General features: G+C 42.8%; 2 protein-coding genes across 10 annotated transcripts in view; one reads left to right on the forward strand and one right to left on the reverse strand.

The window, feature by feature from the left end:
- The window catches only part of FIP1L1 (factor interacting with PAPOLA and CPSF1), a 47,052-nt gene extending 30,694 nt beyond the window's left edge, over positions 1–16,358 (reverse strand). For 4 of the 8 annotated variants that reach the window (XM_068942889.1, XM_068942888.1, XM_068942885.1 and 1 more), the window contains exons 1-9: positions 16,021–16,177; positions 15,010–15,049; positions 12,564–12,621; positions 9,538–9,641; positions 7,193–7,254; positions 5,770–5,877; positions 4,669–4,799; positions 4,308–4,376; positions 1,548–1,657 (exon numbers count right to left, since the gene is read on the reverse strand). In XM_068942889.1, coding sequence (XP_068798990.1) covers positions 1,548–1,657; positions 4,308–4,376; positions 4,669–4,799; positions 5,770–5,877; positions 7,193–7,254; positions 9,538–9,641; positions 12,564–12,621; positions 15,010–15,049; positions 16,021–16,102 — 764 coding nt within the window. In that variant the 5' untranslated portion in view covers positions 16,103–16,177. Of the gene's footprint in view, positions 1–1,547; positions 1,658–4,307; positions 4,377–4,668; positions 4,800–5,769; positions 5,878–7,192; positions 7,255–9,537; positions 9,642–12,563; positions 12,622–15,009; positions 15,050–16,020 lie in introns of all 8 variants that reach the window. The other 4 variants (XM_068942891.1, XM_068942887.1, XM_068942886.1 and 1 more) reach the window with 2 other exon arrangements.
- Positions 16,359–20,557: 4,199 nt separating this feature from the next.
- SCFD2 (sec1 family domain containing 2) overlaps positions 20,558–21,541 on the forward strand; it is a 220,871-nt gene continuing 219,887 nt past the window's right edge. For both annotated transcript variants that reach the window (XM_009682020.2, XM_068942892.1), the window contains exon 1: positions 20,558–21,323. In XM_009682020.2, coding sequence (XP_009680315.2) covers positions 20,558–21,323 — 766 coding nt within the window. The remainder of the gene's footprint in view (positions 21,324–21,541) is intronic.

The raw sequence follows: 21,541 nt of genomic DNA on the forward strand, positions 1-21,541 counted from the left end.
CTCTGATAAACAACCCTTATACTACCTTTGCGCTTCTAAAAATCAAAAGATGGTCACTTATGCCTGAGATTGCTAACTTTATGCGGGGGTGGGGGGAGCAAAAGGTAAAGAGGAGGCATGGTAAGAGATACTTATCCTAGCTAAAGCTTGTACTGTTGTACTGTGCATGACCTTATTGTATCAAGCTTTCTCACTACATATACAAACCTACGAAATGGTTTTTTTCCTATAACTTTAAGCTGAACTACATTTTAATACCCCAGTCATTAACTACTTTCTAAAGTATTTTAAAAATTCCCTGTCCAATAATGAGACATACACAGAACTGAAATCCTATAACTAGATCTGTACTAAATACAGATTTTGAATCATTACCCTGAGAATAGTACCTTGAATTTTGAGAACTCTGTTACCAGAATGACACACACTAGAAGCAATTCAGAAAAGAAATCAAAATCATCAGAGGGTTGGAAAAAAGTTTAGAAGATTTATACTAATTCTTAGACAAAGAAAAACTGGCAAGGACTGAGATCTACTAACAACAGAGCGCTATAACCTGATAAGAAAGAAAGGAATTTAGGCCATCATGAGAAATTATCTGGGAGTATCAGAAAAGAAAAATACAAGCCAAAGCATCAAGCAAGAATTTTTTTTCAAGAGAAACGTATTTAGGTGTTGAACAGACTTAAAAGGATGCTATAAATGAACATGAGGTGCCTGTGAGTTGTCCAAGATAGTTATGGGTGAAGCACTAAAAACAAATCATAGATACTAATCTTAAACTGTTGATCATGAAAGCAGGCAACCCGCTATACTTCCCTTGCCATCATCTAAAATGAAATGTCTTTTGATTTCCACAAAAATAGAACTCCTAAGCACAATCACTTGTTAACTAGAGTAAAGCAGAAGCATGGGCTCATTCTAAGTCAAGTGCAGGGTCTCACATAGCAGTAGCCTAGAATTAAAGGACAGAACTTGTTAAAGCCTGGGGTTGAGGGAAGGAGGGGAAAAGACATTAGTAAGGAAGTCATTCCACCCATTTCAAAGAAAGTAAAATAATAAAATATTCAAATGTGGAGAAGCGAAAGCTACCTTGCTGGAAAGAGACTGGGTTCCAGGAATCCTTCTGATTGTTGAAGTTGTAGCTGTCTGCTTTAGTTTTATTTAATTGATAAGATGCGTTAACTAACGCCCACACCTACAGAGTGGGATACGCTAGCTATTTTGTTGGCCAATCTAATTCTATATAGATAACATGGCATCATACATCAACACCTGGATTTTTATAGCTGCCTTGTTATTTGATCCCGTTGCTTTTTCTCCTCTTTCCTTCTACTTTCTCTTTTACGAGCAACCAAGAAGGTAGCACAGCATTCATGTGTAAAGGTGACTGAAGACTAAAAATGATTAGGATCACTCTTCCTCTCTTTTCTACCTATTACAGAAACATAGTCTGCTCCTTCCTACAGGAATCACGAACTTCAAACACATAGAGGTAACAGCATATAAAAAAGCTTTTGGTCTTGAGTTACAACTGTCTAACTGACCTGTTTGTTGGAATTCCTGATTTGAATAAGGCAGGAGGAGATGTGAAATCAGCTTTGGTCGACTGCACTGCCAACTCTTTCTCCAAATTTCCAGTTCTGCCCTGCTGTACCTTCAAAATAATGTTTTATTATTAGTTTAACCTCAGAAGGGTAGTAATCCCAACACTCAACATAGCACATAGCCAAGGCAAAAAGAAAGTAAGTCTGATTTTAATCAGATTAAAAAAAAAAATACACTTGTCACTCTTGCACAGTTCGTAAAATTCCATATTTTATAAAGGTATATTACTTAAGTACTGTGTAAGTATATGTTAGAAGCAATATATCACAGAGCAATTTATTGAAGAAGATTATACAGTTTTAATATTTACTTTCAAAGCATTTGATTTGGACAGTGAACAACAGTCCCAATTGATTCTCCTGTAGAATCTCCTGTATGTGTAAAACAACAGCTTAACTTCAAAAGAAGCAAAATTTTTCAAAAATCTTCAAAAAACTAAACCACAGAGATGTCTAACAAGTCTGCTATCCAGCCACAAACTACAAACAAGAAAATGAACGCATTTTCTGTCTGCCTTACTGACCACGACTTCAATTAACCACTTAATTTTTGAGTCATACCAGGACTCAGGACTGTTGAAGAACAGTCAACTCATACTCCGGATTACGTACACTTTACAAGATTTGTCATTAGTTCAAATTAGATACTTTAAAAACATACTGCAGTTTCCAAAGTACTGCAAAATTCCAGAGACGTGTTACTAAAGCTATGCAAGACCTTTGGTGCAAATATTTCAAATACTGCTTGATTTCAGCAGTGCATTATATATGCAAGAAAAACTACTTACATGGTTTAGTATTAAAGACAAACCAGAACTGACTCAGTTTTTAAAGATACTCTCACTGTACTATCCACATAGCTACATCACTCTTCAGAGTGCACTTCTAGAAAAGTGTCATCCCAAGTAGACACAGTAGCAAAGAAAAAAAAAGTCAAAATATTTAAAAGTAAACAGCCAAAAATACATTGGTCAGTAAGACAGCTCAAACCCCAACATTTTAAGCTGAAGAGGAACAGTGTTTTAACTATACAAATATATTTTTCTAAAATCATAAAATAAATTTCCATTTATTTAACTTGCATGTTCTGATACCGGAGATTTTAGCTAACAAAGAGTTTCATAGCAATACAGACTAATTAGTACATGAGATTCTAGCTAGCTTAATCACGGTGTACTATCATATAGGCTCTGATCTCACAAACTCTTACAGGCAAGTGAACTATTAAGCTTTTGCAGAATCTCACCGATAATCACACACATCTCTTTACTACATCCACATGAGACCAACCGCACATGGTTAAGATTCCTTAAATATTAAATTAAACTTTAGTATCCGGAAGTATGAAAAGTATTTAATACTAAAAACAGGAGGGCTTTTTAAGGATTTATCTGAAAAATCTTTAAAGCCTCAATTGAATAGTAAGTAACCGGAAAATGCAGGCAACAAAGAAAGTTCTTGCCAGTCATAAAAGACCAATCCAAACATACCATGTAAATGACATATGACTTTTAGTATTTCAGAAGAGCTGAGAAATGTATTAACAACAGTATAAAATAAGTCTGTTATATGTACACTCCTCTCCTTCATTTATAAAACAGGTGAAAAACTGTTAGTTTCACACAACGTAAGAATCTGTACTGATTGATCATTAGATCCCCATCACCCCTGCCAGAGTCAATATTGAGATAGAAATAGGGGAAGCATTGGTTTGGAATACTTATCCTTCTTCTCTCAGGAGAACGGTTCAGAAAAGTTTGAGCTCACAGTGACCAGCTACAATGGGAGATCGTAATTCCCATTGGCCAACATCTCATAACGCTATTACTACGATAACTGAGGAAGGGAAAAAGCCCCGTGAACTTCTGTTCTTGCTAAGACAAAGGAAGTAAAAAGTACTAAATACTCTCAAGTAGTGTAATGAGGGGAAACAAATCATACCAAAAATACCTGGCTACAATTGACTCTTCTGTTATAGGAGCATACAGAAGAAAGCCACAAACAAATCTGAGCTGGTTTAATGAGAGTTCAAGAACAAAACTGATGACATACTGAAAATAAGCAAAATAAAATAACCCTCGTATTTTAATTTCAGCTTGAGCGTCAAACAAAAGAGGAATTTAAAAAATGAGAGGTTGAAAACAATGTTCAACTCTGAAGCTGTCATAGAGATTTTCCTGCTTTGTGCAAATAAGCATCCCTTAATGCAAAAATACTATACATACTTGATTTACTGCCATCTAATCCCAAATAGACAATAATAATAAAAAAAAAAGATTCATTTTCACATCTTGGAGCTGCCAAGGATAAGTGTTACAAAACAAAACGTAAGAGCTACAAGGCCACAGGAAAAACAAACATGCCATAATCTACAAAAGCTTCCCCAGCACATCTGCATAAATTCTGCACAAACAAATGCACTACAACTAAAAATAAACCATCACATAAAGCAAAATTAGTTTTACTTGGAAATCTGTTAGTACACCCGGCCACTAACTCACATGCTTGCAGAAGGATGACAAACAAAGCAACGCTTTTTAATCAGCATTTTGTGCCATACACAGAAAGTCACTGATGTAAGATGAGAGTTTGAAATAATGGCTACGTCCATTTCAACTGTTCTTCTGTCAGTCTGTGGTGGTATGGGAAGCAATACTCGACAAAAATGAGAGCAACCAACAAAAGTTTACTAAAATTCACCTTAAAAAGATGGTATCTGCCATCGAGAATCTCTGCACTTGGTGTTACTTCCATAGCATTGTCTTCGGCCTAAGTTAAATAACACATTGCCCATTAAGATACCATACAACTCTTAATTGATGGGCCACATACTGAGTAACAGTATAGATACAATCTAGCTGTAGCTAGTCTGTGACGCTATCCACACAAATTGCCAGTGAAGCAACACAGGAACGTTCTGGGTTTAGGTTGGGGGAGGGTTGGGGGGAGTCAGGTGCAAACTCCAACAAACGCACTGCACTGGGCAGAACAAGCTTACGGCACAGAAGCAGCTTTACAGGGGAAAAAGCACATAGAATACCACAAAAGTTGTATCAATTACCGTAATTTTATTTGTGGTTGAGGTAACTGGTAAAATTTCAAGACCCATTCGTATTCTCTTTTGCTTTTCACAGTAAGCTTTCCAGGTATCTTCATTGAACCCATAGTTGAAATAATCAGAGAGGTCAGCCCCTTTAAATAGAAAAGTATAAGTTTTTAGGCTGTTACAAAGATTTTATTTTCTTTTTTCTATTTTATCTCTACGTATAGCATCAAATCAGATTAGCTATTGACCCAAAAGATGCACTGCTGAAACGTACAAAGTCTCATACCAGACAATATACAGTGTTCAGAGCTAAGACTGGAACATTCACACTGAGTCAGAAAGTGCATCATGCCTCGCATCCTGTCTCAGGGATCAAGAGCAGATACCGACAGAATAGCACAGGATATTACAAGCCTTGTATCTTTATAAATTCCATAACTTTGATTTATGGTCAATGAAGAACTGCTCTTTTTTGCTTGTTCTGCACTTGACTCTTCATAGTTTCATTTGATACCACTGAGTACTCTTACCGCTAGAGACTCTAGTGATACTCAAATACACAGTATATATTTCAAACACTAAACAGTCCACACCAACTATCAAAGGCGTTTTCCCCCTCCTCTCGCTCCCCCCCCATCTTTGTAGACACTATTTGTATTGCCAAAGCAATATACAAACACTGGAACAAACTACATAGAGCAACAACAGGCACTGCGAATGAAAAAAACCACTGCTACTAGACAAGTCTGGCCAAACCACTTGAGCAGGCTGGACTATTTTCCTTTCTGCTTTATCTTCTGTCATATGGCACAGATCAATGGCAATAACCTCCACAGAAATACAGTTTTCCAAGTAGAGTTCAGGATACGTTTGAATTTAAAGGAGGGCAAGTCCTCCAATCACTTTTTGCTGACATTTACGAGTGCAATGTGGATTAAGAAATGTGGCACACTGTGGCACAACACAAAGGCATCAAGTAACTTATCTGCTTTCTGCAAGTAATATCGTACAGTATCTTTCATCTATAGGCTAGATAACTTCTATACCCAGTAGACGGGAATTATTACTAAAATAACCTACCAAATACTTATCAGTTAATGTTAACCAGAGCATTACCTGGCTTTCTCCAAGGTTTATCTTCAAAAGAATCTAAATCTACTTCCAGAAGTGGAACGCCATTAATACTCCCTGGTGCATCTAAATCCACCCCTTTAACTTTTGCACCTGTGAAGATAAGTTAGAAAGTTAGAGCCTTCTGTCTGTACCAATATGAGTTTTAATAGTTGCAACACATTTGGAAAAAAAAAAAATCAGATTAATATTTAGTAAGAAGCTTTGAAAGGGAAAATTATTTCCTTCATCCAAAACAATTAAACATATAAAAGAAAAGATATCATAACATATATCTCCTCCTCTTAAACACAAACCTTTGACAGAGAAACACAGAACATGCAGGTAGCTCTTTCTCAGCTGTTATTGCATCTTCAGTACTGTAAGTCCCTGTGCACAGATTTACTTAAGAAGTCAACATAAGAACTGAGCCTCTGGCACATCCAAAGAATCATTTAATTGCTGGTGAGCCCTGAAGCTTCCCCTACTGCTCCCTTTGTCACCAAGTCAGAGCTGTTTATCTGCTGGTCACTGCATTTTGCTTTTTTGCAACACTTTTAGGATCTCCAATGGCCCTTAAAGGCCAAAATCACTTTTCTTCCAAGGCTTTACAGATAACAACATTTAAATAAAAAAAACATGCAAGAAATATGCCTATTTAAACAACTCACTCATTAACAGCCCATTCAAAATGAGTTTTGAGCACAAACCTCCTAATGTGGTCCCACAGCCAGGCCTGATCTAGTACTCTTACCTTGAACTCTGATTTTATATAGTCATGCAAACATGTGTCAGAACTTGATTTTATGAATTCATGGAGCTCTAGAATTACTTATTTTATAATGTCATGAACACCTATAATTCTCTCTGTTGCTCCTTTTCCAGATAATTTAAGCTAGACATTTTACAGATGGACAATTACAAAACATCATGATGTCATTTTCTTTACATTAATCTTGATAAATATCATTAGATTAATATTTATGCCATTATCCACTGATGATATGCAAATGAAATTGTCAGGAAACAAAGACTGTAAAAATATCTCCACATAACTTTTACCTTAAATGATGGCAATAAGTGACCTGAAAAAGAGGTTATTTATCTACAAGCCTTATCTGATTAAAACAAAAAGCAAAAAAAAAACCCAGAATCATCCACTCTCTGCAAGCCATGCCACTCATGACAGAGAGACACGTTTATGTACCCTGGTTTTAGATGCATTTAACAAAAACAATGCAATAAACATTGAACACTTCAAGAGCAGCAGTAATTTTGTTTGTCTAATTCAGTATCGTCATATCGAAACTTCTTGTAAACCCCCTATAGCTGAAAAATACAGACTATGCACACATGCACAAATGCAGGCTACAGATTAGGTTATTGCTTTTTTTCATTTGTACTAATATTAGTGTGAAAATTTTCTTACCAGAAGATCCATAAACTCGTCCTCCTGTCTTAATATTGAGGTTCACAGGTGCCGCTCCGTAACTTAAGGAAATTAACAGAAGTGAATTAGACAGAGAAAACTAAGACAGAAGAAAAAGCAAAACTTAACAAAACAAGAGTTAGCTAGATCCAGAAACAAACCGGATCCAGGCTCAACCACCGTCCTGAATCTCTAGCTTTCCAAGCCGGAAACACTGTAAAAGTAAAGAGATCAGCCTAGGAGCAAGAGAGTGTACCTTTCCATGCTCAGTAGCAACTTCTCCAACTAATAAAGAGTTGTGAAGCAAGTCCCAGTCACTCTTCCTGAGTTGAAAGGATAAAGGCCTTGATAGAAACAAGAGTGGACAGAACCAGAAGAAGAAAGAAAGGGAAAATGAAGTTCATTTAGGGATACAGATGACACACTGGGAAATAGGGTTAAAAAAAAAAAAAAGAAAGAGGAAAAAAAAGAAAGAAAAAGAAAGGGTTTAGACAGTAAACCTTTCCTGCTTTCTTGGTTTTATTTTTAGACCTTTTCTGTTTTCATTATTATTCCATTTAATCTGTACGGAAGTGGATAACACAAGCATTTCTCTAAAATGACTGAAAGTGTCTGCTTCAATGCACTTTTAGCAAGCACCTATTCTTGTACCAGACAGTGTAGGGGAAAAAAAAAAAAAATCTATTTTGTCCCACCATACAACAGGCCCCAATAAACTGAACACACATTTCACTTTCTAGAAGAACAGAAAATGACAACTCAAGCCAGACTAAGAGAACTTTCTTTACAAAAACACAATCAGAAATCAAGGTACTAAGCTGATTTATCTACCTTAAGAATCACAAAATGAGATTACCATATAACTAGAAAGCGGTGTACAGTTTACACTACCAGCCCCCATGCAGTTCTATTGTTTCATGCAGGTCTGTAGTACCGTAGTACAAAACGAACATAAAACATTTATCCTTATGATCTGCCAAACTGAATTCGCATATGAATTTTTAAAATAAATTTTATGATTTTTTAAAGTGATTGACGAATACATGAAAAATCATTTACTCCTATATAGGAATTTGTTATACTGAAGTTAAAACGAACAGCAACGTTAAGGACTGTTTTAGAAGATTGCCCTTCCTTGAACTTTCTGCACAATTTGCTCAGAAAAAAGGTTTTTCAGAAGAACAACCATTTCAATACAAAACTTTCTATTCTAATTACCTATTTGCTGATTGTTTTCTGTATTCACGGAAAGAGTGGCAGCAAGTGCACTAATCCAAATTTCTGCTTTTACTCTCATGATTTTTGAGGTGACTGCCTACACCACCATAAGCAGTACTGCTTGCAAGTTATTGAAGCAGACAAGCTATCGAAAGCAGAGAAACACGGCACTTAAAATAACCATTTTTGATATTGCACTCTTGCAGTTACTTTAGCATATGAAATCCTGTAAGTTTAAAAATATTAAGTTTCAAAAATGAATAAACCACCTGAATTCTGAAGTTAAAAATACAGTAACATACTTGAGTCACATCTACCTGCAGCATAAACAGAATTAAGCCCTGGTAATGCTATTTTTATAAGCATAAAAATATTAGGATTGCCAACACAAACAAGCAAACCACTTTCCTGAGAAAACTTCCATGTAATGAAAAATTATCTTTCATAATTTTTTGGTAAAATTAATGCTCTTCAAAAGCATTAAGTGAAAAAGAAACCCTCTATCAACAGAAGGAACATGGGGCAAACAACAACAGCAAAAAATCTCTTGTACGGGACAAATGCCTGAAGCACGACCTCGAGAAATTATCTCTAGGGACTGGTAGGGTAGCTCCATCCTGAAGTACATTAAACACTTACCTGAGACTATCGGTAAGAACTGAAACTACCAATTTAGTAGAACTGTATCCACTAAACATATGACCAAGGACAAATGTTTTTAATGTTCTCTGTGCTTACCACTCTACAATTCACAACAGAATTATCACTGTCAAAAATGATCCTAAAGATACCATGTATCAGCAATTCTGTAATAAAAAACAGCTCTCAATCTTACATTCTTCTTCAATACAATTAATTATTTCTCAAAATCTGAAAACAAAATGCAACTCATACAACACATACAGCTCATCAACAACTTATGCAGCTCTTCCTTCATTTCATTTCATTTCCTGTTTTTCTGTTTTCAAGTCACTGTATCATTAAAAAACACGTTGTTACACTGATGAAAAAACCTGTATAGAGAATAATTTGTTTATACAATTTATTGACAAATATTAAAAAGCCAGAATTAATCTCTAAATGTAATCCTGAAATGTCCCCCCAGTTAATGTTGGCAAATAACTTACCCATACTGTGGAGCTCCCGTTTTAATATCCCCTATGGTGACTTGAACATCATCTTCATCATCATCACTATCACTATCACTGTCATCCTCAGTCTCTGTCACCTTCTGTGAAAGAAAAAGTCATTGCTCAGACAAAAAGCAGTCACTCACCTACAGTGGAAAAATATTCCAGACAAAATTGCCCACTCTAGAAATCTTTGACAGGAGAAAATCCTTATTTTCTCATACCTCAGAACTGAGTGGCATTAACAGAAAAGTTAGGCTCATCTATTGAAATGCTGCAAGTATTGGAAATATCTGGATCAAAATGGTGATAGTATCTTTAATATTAAGCTGCTGTTTCTGAAACATGACATTTCCTAAATAAGCATAACATGGTTTCCACCGCCTAATATCTTCTTCCTTCTAGCCAGCTCACATACACCAGTTCCCTTAACGTCTTTACTCCGGAAAGGACCTAAAAGATATGCGAGACTAGCTTCCTGCCTTCATCAATTATATTTCCACAGCAATTCAAATAAACTTCTTTCTACCATAGATGAATACTGCTTTTCAGACTAATCCATTCTATTCATATCATAATCTTCACGTAAAATGCGCGAGACATTTAAGTGAGCAGGCCAACTGTAAAACAGATACAAGAGCACACTGGACGCTGGCAGTTCTGTCCAGTTATCCAAGCTTGCTGGTAAATAAGAACAGCCATACCACTTTATACCAAGAGTTCACCTAGCCCAGTATTTTGTCCACAACCCGAGACCAAAGGGAAGAAAAAACAGGGCCAATGCACATGATATTCCTCCCTAATACTCTTTCAGCTACTGACTATTATCAGCTCAGGGTATTTCCATTTTCCATTCGTTTGTCTACTTATTAACTCCCAACAGCTCTTTAAACCTGTAGCAACCACGCTATCGTTTGGTAAGGAGTTCCATCGCACTCTCTACTGCATGAAGACCCAACCTCCTCTTGTATTTGTTTTTACTCTGGCTCCCACTAGTTTCTCTGGATAGTCCCAGCTCTCGTACTGGAAGGGACTGTGAGCAGCTGATCCCTATTTACCCTCTCCATGCATGATTTTGTTAACCTCTATCATATGCTACGTATGTCTCTTCATGATGAGAAGTCCTTGCCTACTCAGCCATTCCTTGTACGGAAGCTACTTTGATTATCCTTGTGGCCCTTCTCTGAACTTTTTTCAGTTGAAGTAAATCCTTTATGAGGTGAGGGGAATAGAATTGCACACAGCATCTGGGGTGTGACCAAACCGTCAATTTGTGAAGCGGCACACTGATGTCTTCTGCTTTGCTCTCTGTTTGCTTCCTTCTAAATCCTAAGATTTGACTGCTTTTTAAACTCCAGACAAACACTGACATTTTCATGGATCTTTCTACATAGTTTGGTGTCTCCCTCCTAAATGGTAATGATCACCTCGGAGACCATCATTTTATGTGTAAAGCTGTTTTTCTTCCCATGAACACCACTTTCCTTTTTATACACTGAATTTCAACAACCATTTATTAAGCAGCCAGTTCCTCTCAGATGTTGCTCATCCTTACTATCCTGAATAACTTTCCATCAGTAGATGTGATCCCACTTGTGATCCCACAACTTACCCTTCTTCCAAGTAATTTATAAACACTTATAAACAGCACAGGTTAAGCATAAGACTCCAATGAAGGAAGTTCACTTGCAGCAGTATTTCTCCGCAAAAACTTAACTTTTGCTTCTATCCCCAGTTTTTATCCATGCAGGACACTCCCTCTTATCCTGTAGCTGCTTAGTTTTCTGAGAATCCTGTGGTGAGGAACTTCATCAAGTAAACTTTATCAACCAGATCACCCTCGTCCACGTGCCTGTTGGATCCTTCAGCAAGAGGCTGCACCTACCAAGGCCAAGTTGATTCTTTCCAGGTACCCTGCAGTTATCAAAGTGTAGCTGAACTCTAGCCCTTACTTCCTACAGCTTCTACTGACTTGCCTGGTACATAAATTAGACAAAAATAAGCAGCTACATAGAAGAAAAAAAGCTGGAGTACAGTTCATCCTTGCTACGCAACATTATCATAATTTACGTAACAATAAAGAATTGTAAACAATAATCAATATTTTAAAACAATGAGTTTACATAACAACAAAACACAAAGACAAAATACAAACAATAATTTCCATAACAATAATACATTTACCTAACGATATAATCAGTGGGGGGAGGCCTTACAACTTCCATAAATACATCATGACACTAAGAATTTTTACGAAGTATGAACTAATAACTCTTCCAGCGAAACAAAATCACAAGTTTTTCATACAAAAGCCTTAAGCTGTTCCTATTTACAGTAACCTGAAGCTTTTTTATCAACATACCAACTGTAAATCTCATTTCTCGGTCCTTTCCTTCGTCATATTACTGACCATTGAAGACTGTTACAAAATAAGTTATGTTGCCTCTAAAAGGCACGTGCTATTCACCTAGGTAGTGGAGTCTCCTTCGCTGGAGATATTCAAAACCCGTCTGGATGTGATCCTGGGCAATATGCTCTAGAGGTCCCTGCTTGAGCAGGGAGGTTGGACTAGATGATCTCCAGAGGTCCCTTCCAACCTAAACGATTCTGTGATTCTGATCCACATTTTTCACATAGTTCTGCAAATGCTTACTGCTTATAATGTTCAAAACAGGAAAAGAAAATCTTTTGATTGCTTTTCTATCAGTGAGGAAAAATACGGAAGAGTTTCATTTTCAGAAGAGTATCTTTGGGAAAACACAGCTGGCTTGAAGCATCAGACTCTCCCTAGAGAAACTAAGCACTATACATTTATTTTCTAGAATTTAGTTTGAAAAACCGGACTGCAGCTGGAAATTTCACTTCCTAATCTAATAGTTTCTATAGTGTTAAACACCTGTAGGAAAAAAAAAAATCAGAAGCGTACACTAACATATAAATTAATGTAATTATAAAATTTAGTTGAATTATGATTATCCATTAAAATCAAGTAAAACAGTATTTCAAAACACATTTAAAACTACCGTTTTTACGACACCATTTTCCGCAGCTTCCTCTTCATTTCCAGGTGGGGGTGGAGCACTTAAACAAAAACAAACAGGAAAAGGTTAAACTAGTTACTCATACACGTTGTTATGCACAATTATGAACTAACAATGAAAAAGCATTGCTACATTTTTTCAGAGAACAGCCAAGGTTCCTGGCATCTTTTGTTTACTTCCAATTAAAAATTTTCTAGAAGAAAATAACTTTTTATTAGCAGAATAATATTTAAGCCAAATGAAACTAACTGGATGCTTGTAGAATACTTGCAAGTAGCACGGCACTACACTTAGAACCTGCTCTTTCGAAAGCATATGGAAATCTTTCATTAAGTTATGAAGGGAGAATAACTGAGCTTTTATTTTTCTTGCAGACTGACGCTTAACAAAGATATAACAGAAAAAAACATTTAAATACCCAGAAGTAACGTAGTACTGAACCAAAATTCCTGCATCCGCACTGCAAAGTGCTCTTTACTAGATAGAACAGTTACATCTGAATGATGAATTGAATTATATTTTAATTGTAGATTGAAAAGCATAAAAAAAATTATAACTACTGGTTAGTCTGAAAAGACCAGTTTTGTAAAATGTATGCAAATGAGTTGACTCGTCAGACTGTTACCCACTGCTGTTTCCTATACAACAAGACTTTAATTTCCAGAGTTGCATTAACTCTGGTAGAACGTTGCATCACAAGCAGCAAGGTGAGCAGCAGGGAGCCATCTTGAAACAATAGTCTGCCACTGAAAGGATTTTTTTTGCACTCTGAAGGGGGTCAGCAACCTTCAAACTTTATCGAATAGGAACTGGAAGCTGGAAAAGGATTCTGATCCCTTCTTATTCCGGCAATATCGGGCATGATGAGTGTTGCCCCTAAACTCAACCACTTTACCATCCACTAAAATGATACAGAACCCGAGTAAGACTTCATGTCATATATATGTGAAGAATGCCAAAGTGAGAGGCCAGAGACCGCAGTTTTTAAGGGGTAACTGTTACCCTCCTTTCTGAGTTCCAAACACAACCTGTAAGAAACATAAGCTGCAATCTGTTGCCCTTTTAGTCCTTAAGTACTATTTAAGGCAGACAACAGGGATCATCAGCCAAGCTAGACTGCATGACACTACTGACCAGAAAACAGAGTAAAACACCACCCTTTCTGCAGATGGTTTTTATTGCCACACAATTAATGTTCTTAAGGGAAAGCACTATTGACAAAAGATGTTACGTCAAAAAAAAAAAAAAAAGATAACTGAACAGAAGGAATCAACTGATATGGAATAGCTTCCAAATGAGGAAGCAAATAAACAGATTATAATTCTTTGTCCTGGAAAAGAGATGATTCAGGGTGAATGGGACAGAGATCTACAAAACCATGAATGCCTTGGAAAAGGTGAATAGAAAACAACTCTCATAAGAACTAATTTGGAATCAAATAATTACATCTAGCAGGCAGCTTCAAACTGATGTCTTATGTAGTTAAGTGATGGAAGTCATTACTGCTGCAACGCACTGTGCACATTAAGAGTTGATACAGAGCAAGCTTATGGACAAGGAGTCCATCAAGGGTTACTTAGCAGAAGAGCTCTCTGATTGAAAAATCCCTGCAGACTGCTGGAAGAGTTTATTGAAAATAATACCTGCATTCTTGCATTGCCTTCGCATTTATATTTAATTTTAACTTACCTTTACTGTCATCAATTTCCATAGCTTCTCATTATCCGAGACTTCTCTCATTCAACATCCAAAAGCTGACTCCTGCTTCCAGGCAGTCCCTACTACAACCCCCACCAACACCAACCCCACTAGATTTTCGAAGCAGCATCTTTGCGCTATCTCTCATACAGCTCTTAATGCCTCAGACAAGTTCCCTTGAACGCTTTCAAAGCTTTGGCTACCTTTCTTTCAAAGGCTCCTTTACTAAACTATCTACCAAACAAACAACAACAACAAAAAAAGTTGAGCAAATGTGTTACGGGACGTATGCCTCAAACTAGCCAGTACTCTCTCGTTGCTTCCTTGTATTCGTCTTTTTATAACTAAACTGTAAGCTCTTTGGGAGCACGCTAGCTTTTACTCTTAGTTTGTAAACCATCTAGCACAAATGAAGTCCTGATTCATGGCTGAGATTTCAAAGCACAATAACTACAGAAACAAAAAGTTCCGATGGCATTTTGTAAAGAGCTACCGATATCCATATAGTTAAAATCTAAAACAACTTTCATATTCAAAAGTATCCCAGTCTCTCAGAGAAAATCATTTCAACGAAAAGCCAAATAAGTTTTTTAGACCAAATGTATTATATTAAAGGGCTCTTCAAAAAGACAAGCATGAGCATTCTGGTGCTATGGACTTTCAAGCAACTGGGAAAAAGAACGTTATGATGTCGTTGTGCAGCTGCACTACAGAATTTCCAGATACCCACCTAGCCTTTTCTTCTTCTGGTCTCTCTATTTCGTTTTCATCTACCACAAGAGAAAAGAAACACAGCAGTTAACAATTATATATTTAAAAATCCCTGAAGACCACCAACAGCAGGTATCTTGCCAAGCGGATTACTAGGCAACTCTTCAATTTACTATCCAGTAATGCTGTAGACGTTTTCATAATGCTTCAATTATGAAATCAGTGAGGCAGACCACAGAACCCTTGCAGTGCTCCGCGCCACCAGGCCCACGCCAGCGCTCGCTCTACCGGGAGCACGAGCATTGCAACGTAAAGACAGGCCCTGGCATCGCAAACAAAGTTTATACCGAAAGGGTAACACGGCTTCAACATGCCAATGGGTCACGTCAGCACTAACGATGGTAACTGGGGTGCTGGAAATCGGTGCAGACCGCTTGGTGTTTTTTTTTTTTTGGGGGGGGGGGGCAAGTGCGGGCTTCTTCTCAAAGGACTTGATGAAAGATAAAACGTCCAACGCAAAAATCCGCAAGGTGCCCCCTGACGACGCGACCCCCGGCGCAGGCGTCGCCCCTCACGGCCGCCCGCAGGTGCCGCGGGGCAGGGGGCCACGCGGGGCAGGGGGCCACGCGGGGCAGGGGGCCACGCGGGGCAGGGGGCCACGCGGCCGAGCTGGGCCGGGCCCGGCTCGCCGCCGCGCTGCCGCTGGGGCCGGGGGCGCCCGAGGCGGCGGCGCGGCGCGGCGGGGCCATGGCGGCGGGAAGGGGGAGGCTGTCGCCCGCCGGGAGGGCTGGACGGGAGGAGGGGACTGCGCAGCCACGGGGGTGGCGGGACCGGGGGACCCTTTAAAGCGGCGCGGGCCGCGGGCCGGGCCCGGCTCCGGCGGGGGCAGGTGCCGGGCGGGCGGGCCGCGCTCGCGGCCCAGGCGAGGCGCGCACGCCGCGGCCTACCGGGCCGGGCTGGGCCGGGCCGGGCCGGGAGCGGGGCCTGGCGCGGCGCGGGGCCCGCGGAGGGGGTCGCGGAAGGTCCGTACCGCCGTAGAGCCACTCCTCCTCCTCGTCGCCGGCGGCCCCGCTCACGTCCGCCGCCAGCCGCTCCACCTCGCCGGTAGACATGGCCGCCGGCCGCCGGCGCCCAGGCCCGGCGGCGCCCAGGCCTCCTGCGCCTCCTCCTCCTCCTCCTCCCCGCGCCCGGCAGCCGCGCCGCGCCGCGCGGGGCCTCCGCCGCCTCAGGCCGCCTCCGGGCTGCGGCCGGCGTGTGCGAGCGCCCGGCCGGGCCTCCGCCGCCGCCCTCGGAGGAGCCGCCGCCGCCGCCGCCTGCTCGGCGCTTCCCCTCCCCCGCCGAGTGAGTGACACGCACAGGAAGCGGGCCCGGCCCGGCCCCGCGGCGCCCTGGGCACGGGCATGCGGGGGGCGGCCCGGCGGGGGCGGGAGGGGCGGCCCGGCCCGGCCCGGCCCGGCCCGGCCCGGCGTGAGCCCCAGCCCGGGCCCCGGCGCCGCGCTCACCTGGGCCGCGCCGGCCTCGCCCGGTGCCTGCCCGGGCTGCCGGGGGGGCGGCGTGTCCCTCTGCGCCCCATCGGCCCCTCGGCGGAGCTGGCCGGCGGCGGGCGCTTGCCGCGAGGGCTGCGGGGGCCCGGCGCCGGCAGCAGGGCTGGACCCAACCCGCGCGCAGCCGGGGCAGCTGCCCGGGGACGAGCGACGGCGCGGCACGGGCGTGCGGCGCTGCCGCCTCTCCTGGCTGCCAGCTCTGGGGCCCCTGCGGCTGGAGGTAACGTTGCGGGGTTTAACAACGCCTTACACGCTTTTCCTCCGCTAATCATCCGATTTATTTGGGTTTTTTTCCCAAGCTCCGGTAAGAATTCGCACATTCGCAGTGTGCCGCGACGAAAAAGTTACAGTGGACTTAGGCGTTCCACCGAGAAATTGCTCCATCTTAAAAGCAGCGGGAAGTAGCAAGCCATTTCTAGTGATGGATTGTTCTCTTTTCATCTGTGAATGTTGCATCAACAACTGTTAAGATTCATTATGAAATATTAAGTACCAAAAACTCTAAAAAACAGGTTTTGGCCAGTTGTAGGTACAAATGGAGTCTTCACTGTCTTAGGATGCTTGTGAAAACTGAGAAAGTACCCCTGCCTCACAGGAGGCCCACCTGAGAAAAATCGGATTAGAGCGCTTGACTGTATTATACCACAACACTGGGGGCAGGGGAGCTTTTTCTTCAAACTGTCTGCGTGGTAGACCTTGTTTTAAAGTTTTACCTGTGGCGTAACATTTCACTGAAGTTCACGTGAATAAACCTTACCTTCTCAGAAGGGATTTTTTCTCCTGAAGTAAATTTTAAATATTTCAACGCCATGTACAGATCATGAAAGATATGCTACAATTGAGTAGGATTTTTATCACACAATTCCCTTTTTTTTGTTTATACATGAGTGGAGTCAACAAAGGTGTTTTTGCTCTAAAACATTTGTAGGCATTTGTTTGTCATAAAGCAAATTTATACAATCATACCTCTTGCAGGGCATCAATATTTTTATTTATTTCCATTCTCGTTTTTTTTTAATTTTTTTTATTTATTTCCATTCTCGTTTTTACTTGACCATTTCACAGTCTTCTGACCTTAGGCTACATTAGAGGAAGCAGAACTGTCTATATTTTGTTATTTTTGATTGCGCAGACACAAGGAAGAAGAAAGAAAGTAGTTTTGTGGAAAACACCACAAATACTGAGAGAAATCAGGAGTAGGTGCAGAACACAGTCTCTTTTCAAGTGTGTCGTACAGATTGACAAGGTGTTTTTGCTGATAGAATACCTTTAAATGGTCATCACATCAAACCGCTGGCCACGTAACGAAGTTCATCTGAAAAAAATCTCCCAAGCAGCTTGAATCTAGTGGAAGCCCACACAAAACAAGGCTAAGGCCCGATGACAGCTGCCATTCCCCCCAACACTACTTTGGCCCACGTTGGGCAGAAGAGATGCTCTGACCCCATTTTCCCCTTTGCTTCCAGAAACAGAATCTTGGGCTAGATGGTCTTTTAACTTCTACCCTAAAACGTCAGGAAATCCCATCAGCCCCATCATTTCCATATATGCCTCTGGAAAGGACTTTGCAGTTTCTTCCTGCTGTTACGCAGGAGTTATGTTGGAGTCTGAAATACAGGCTTCTCTGAAGGTCCCAAGTAACTAACAGCTTTGGCTGAGGAAAGAAGAAGGGTCTTTTGTAAGCTGCATGTAAATCTTGACTCATGGGTTACCCTACAGAAACACAAAACAGGATTTCAAGTGTACAGGAAATCTTTAATACTGTTTTTTGCACAAAAGCTTAAGATTTGTACATAGGATAAAATAAGCTATAAAACCAACTAATATAAGTTTACTTTGTAATTTAACAGTGGTTAAATGCTTTACACTGATTGACCTAATTTTGTCTTCGGGCTAGTAGTCTTTCTTTTTTTTTTCCAAAACTGGCATATGCAGAAATAGTTGCAATCTATACTGTATTTATTAAGTAAAAAAGCTATTTATTTCCTTGAAAGAGCATCTGCTGCTTTGACTGTATAGCTGAAAACAATTAAATTAAAACTTTTTAAAACAAGACAATATCTCTCCAAAGTTGGACAAGCCATAACATATCTAGCTTCTGTCTGCCACACTCAGAAATAAAGCAAAACCTCAGAGATATTTAGAGATAATTCTACTTGTGTATAAGCCCAGGGGCTCAGCGGTTAACAGTCACCAGTCCTTTCTCGGCATTCATTTTTCAAATCAAAATAGTCCGGAAAGCTATGATCTTACTTTTTTTTAGCATAATCAAGTTTTATACCCTAAGGTTAAAATAACAGATCGGGGTTGGAACAGCCCAAAGTAGGGATTTGGAAGAGGCATCAGATGTAGGAATGTGCATGGGTTAGACAGGAACAACGGAATTTAATTTCACTAGTGGAAGCCTAATCCACATTAGTTATGTTTTTCAGCATTCTGAAACCACCTGAACCAGCAAGAAACCTAAGAAGACCAGCTGAGATAGCGAATGGAGTAATTAATCAGTTATCTTTTTGTTATGGCTGACAACCCCACTAAACTTCAGAAAAAAATATCCTCCTAACTCTGTGGTTAAGGAGGTTGCCCGAGTGAAATACTATGTGGAGCACTGATCTGCAAGAGCGTGAACTGTCCAGTCTCTGGGGAGAGGAAACTTAACTGCAGATGCACATTATTGCATTTTTCTAGTTAGATTTGAAATTCATTTTGTTATCAACAGCTTCTTAAAGGAGAAATAGATTAAATTAATTTGCCAAATGCTTCCAACTGTATATAATAAAAGCTGAATGTAATAAAAGAGAATATTTCTTGTTGCTAGGTCATGAATCACTGGATTAGTTAATACTAATACAAGAAATACAGAATTCCAGGACAGGGAAGGGTGATGGGAAGTTTCGGATTTCCAGTGCTGTATGTTTAAAAAAAGCACCAAAATGGTGGTTCTCTCACTGTAACAACGATACTGACCCAGCACAATAGTTATCCTGACCTAAATGGCGCACTGAATTGTCCTTTTAACATTTACCAGTAGTAGCAAGGCTGAAGAGGTTTCTAGCCTTATCAGAAAGTATGTTAGGCACAACTAAATTGTCAGTCAGTGCTTAGACATCCTTCCTGGTTCTGGCTAGGACTACAGGCTGCAGTATAGTTCTTAATGTAAACTGTAGACTACAGAAAACCATGATCTCACAAACAGCTTACATTGACAGAATTTGGCACTGCCACCAAAAGAAGGTGGGCAGGGGGCTACCCTCTCACCTCTCAGGGATTTACTGCTTTTGCTATCAGGGTGTTCATGTGGCCAAGTAACAAACCTAGACCTGAGAAGTGGCTGAAGTTAAGTCTTGGGGAAGACTGAAAACACCCCCCCCCCCGAAGAGATAACAAAACCACTGAATGGATTGGTGAATAGTTTTTCGGGAGATGTCCAGGCTAAAGCAGCTCCTCCTCTCCCGTCTGGCCGTGACCGCTCCTTCCTGTTCATGTGCCATTCCCTTGGCTGGGCCTTCACAGTGGTGGCTGTGCAAAAGGACTACACCGGGGCAACGGCTTACTGTAAAATAGCCTGTTTACTGGGAGGGTTTGTTTGTTTGTTTGTTCCTTTGATCTCCACCTCAGGCCGGTCTGTCCCTCCGTCTGTCTGCGCGCTCGTACACACGCTTCTTAACTGCCTAGGAGACGCTTTACATTCTCACAGCCCGAGCCCGGCAGTTTGTTTCCCGCGAGCCGCCCCCCTCGGAGGACAAGGCCGCGCCTCCCTCACCCTCCTCCTCCTCCTCCTCCCTGCCGGCCGCTGCCCGGGGCAGGCGAGCGGGGTGACGACACCGCCGGGGCCGTTACCACAGCAGCGCGCGAGGTGGGAGAGGAGGGGGGCCGCGAGCCCCCGGCTACGGGCGCTGCCCCGCCCCCACCCGCCGCCAGCCAATGCGGGGCCGCCACGTCGTCCGGCGGCGCCGGGCGCTGCGCGGCGGCGGCACGTGTGCAGTGTTGTGGCTGTCAGCGCTGCCCGCCCGCCGCCCCGCCATGGCGGGTCCCGCCGCCGCCGACGTGCGGGCCGCCTGCCGGCAGGCCTGGGAGCCCGTGCTCGCCCGCGCGCCGCAGGCCGTCGTCTTCCTGGACGCGGCGGCCGCCGAGGCGCTGCACTGGGGCGGCGGCGGCGCGGGCCGGCTGCTGGCGGCGGGGGCGCTGGCCGTGCGGGCGCTGGCGGGGCCGGCGGCGGGGGCGGCCCGCGCCGTGTTCGTGGTGAGCGGGGCGCTGCGGGGCCGGGCGGCGGCCGCCGTGCGCGGCGTGCTGGGCCAGGGCGCCGTGCGGCACTGCGCGCTGGTGGCGGCCGGCGAGGCGGAGGGCGGCGGGCGGGCCGAGCTGGAGGAGACGCTGCGGCGGTGGATGGGCGAGGGCGGCCGCGCCGAGGTGGTGCTGCAGGCCGCGCCGCTGCTGGCGCCCGTCTCGGCCGAGCTGTGCCTGGCGCCCGCCCTGGCGCCGCTCTTCCCGCCGCTGCCCCGCCAGCGGGACCGCGGCGGCGGGCTCAGCCCCCGGCCTGGCCCCGGCCCCGGGGAGCTGGGCCTGGCCGCCCTGCCCGCCGAGCTGCGGGCGGCCGTGCGCGCCCTCGTGGGCGGCCTCGACGCCCTCTTCGCCGCCCTGGGCCTAAGGGAGGAGAGCTTCGCCGTGGGGACCCTCAGCAGGGTCGTGGCCGCCGAGCTGGCGAGCTACGCCCCGGCCAGGAACAGGAGGAAAACAGCCCTCCACAGGGCCTCGGTCGTCTTCGTGGACAGGACGCTGGACCTTGCAGGTAAGAAACCCACCACCGGCGAGGGCTGGCAACCCCCCGGGCCCCGGCTGCTCGGTGGGGAGCTTTTCAGATGGCTGCGGGAGGCCACGAGGCCTGTGGGCAAGTGTAATGCCTTGGCTGCCGTGGTTGCTCTGCAGCACATCGTGGAAACCAAGAGTGAAGTCTCTGCTGGAAATGCACGGGGCAGGTGGGGGAAAGTTATTTCTGCCCTTTCTGCT

The sequence above is a fragment of the Struthio camelus genome, chromosome 4, assembly GCF_040807025.1.
Source record: "Struthio camelus isolate bStrCam1 chromosome 4, bStrCam1.hap1, whole genome shotgun sequence".
Taxonomy (NCBI): domain Eukaryota; kingdom Metazoa; phylum Chordata; class Aves; order Struthioniformes; family Struthionidae; genus Struthio; species Struthio camelus.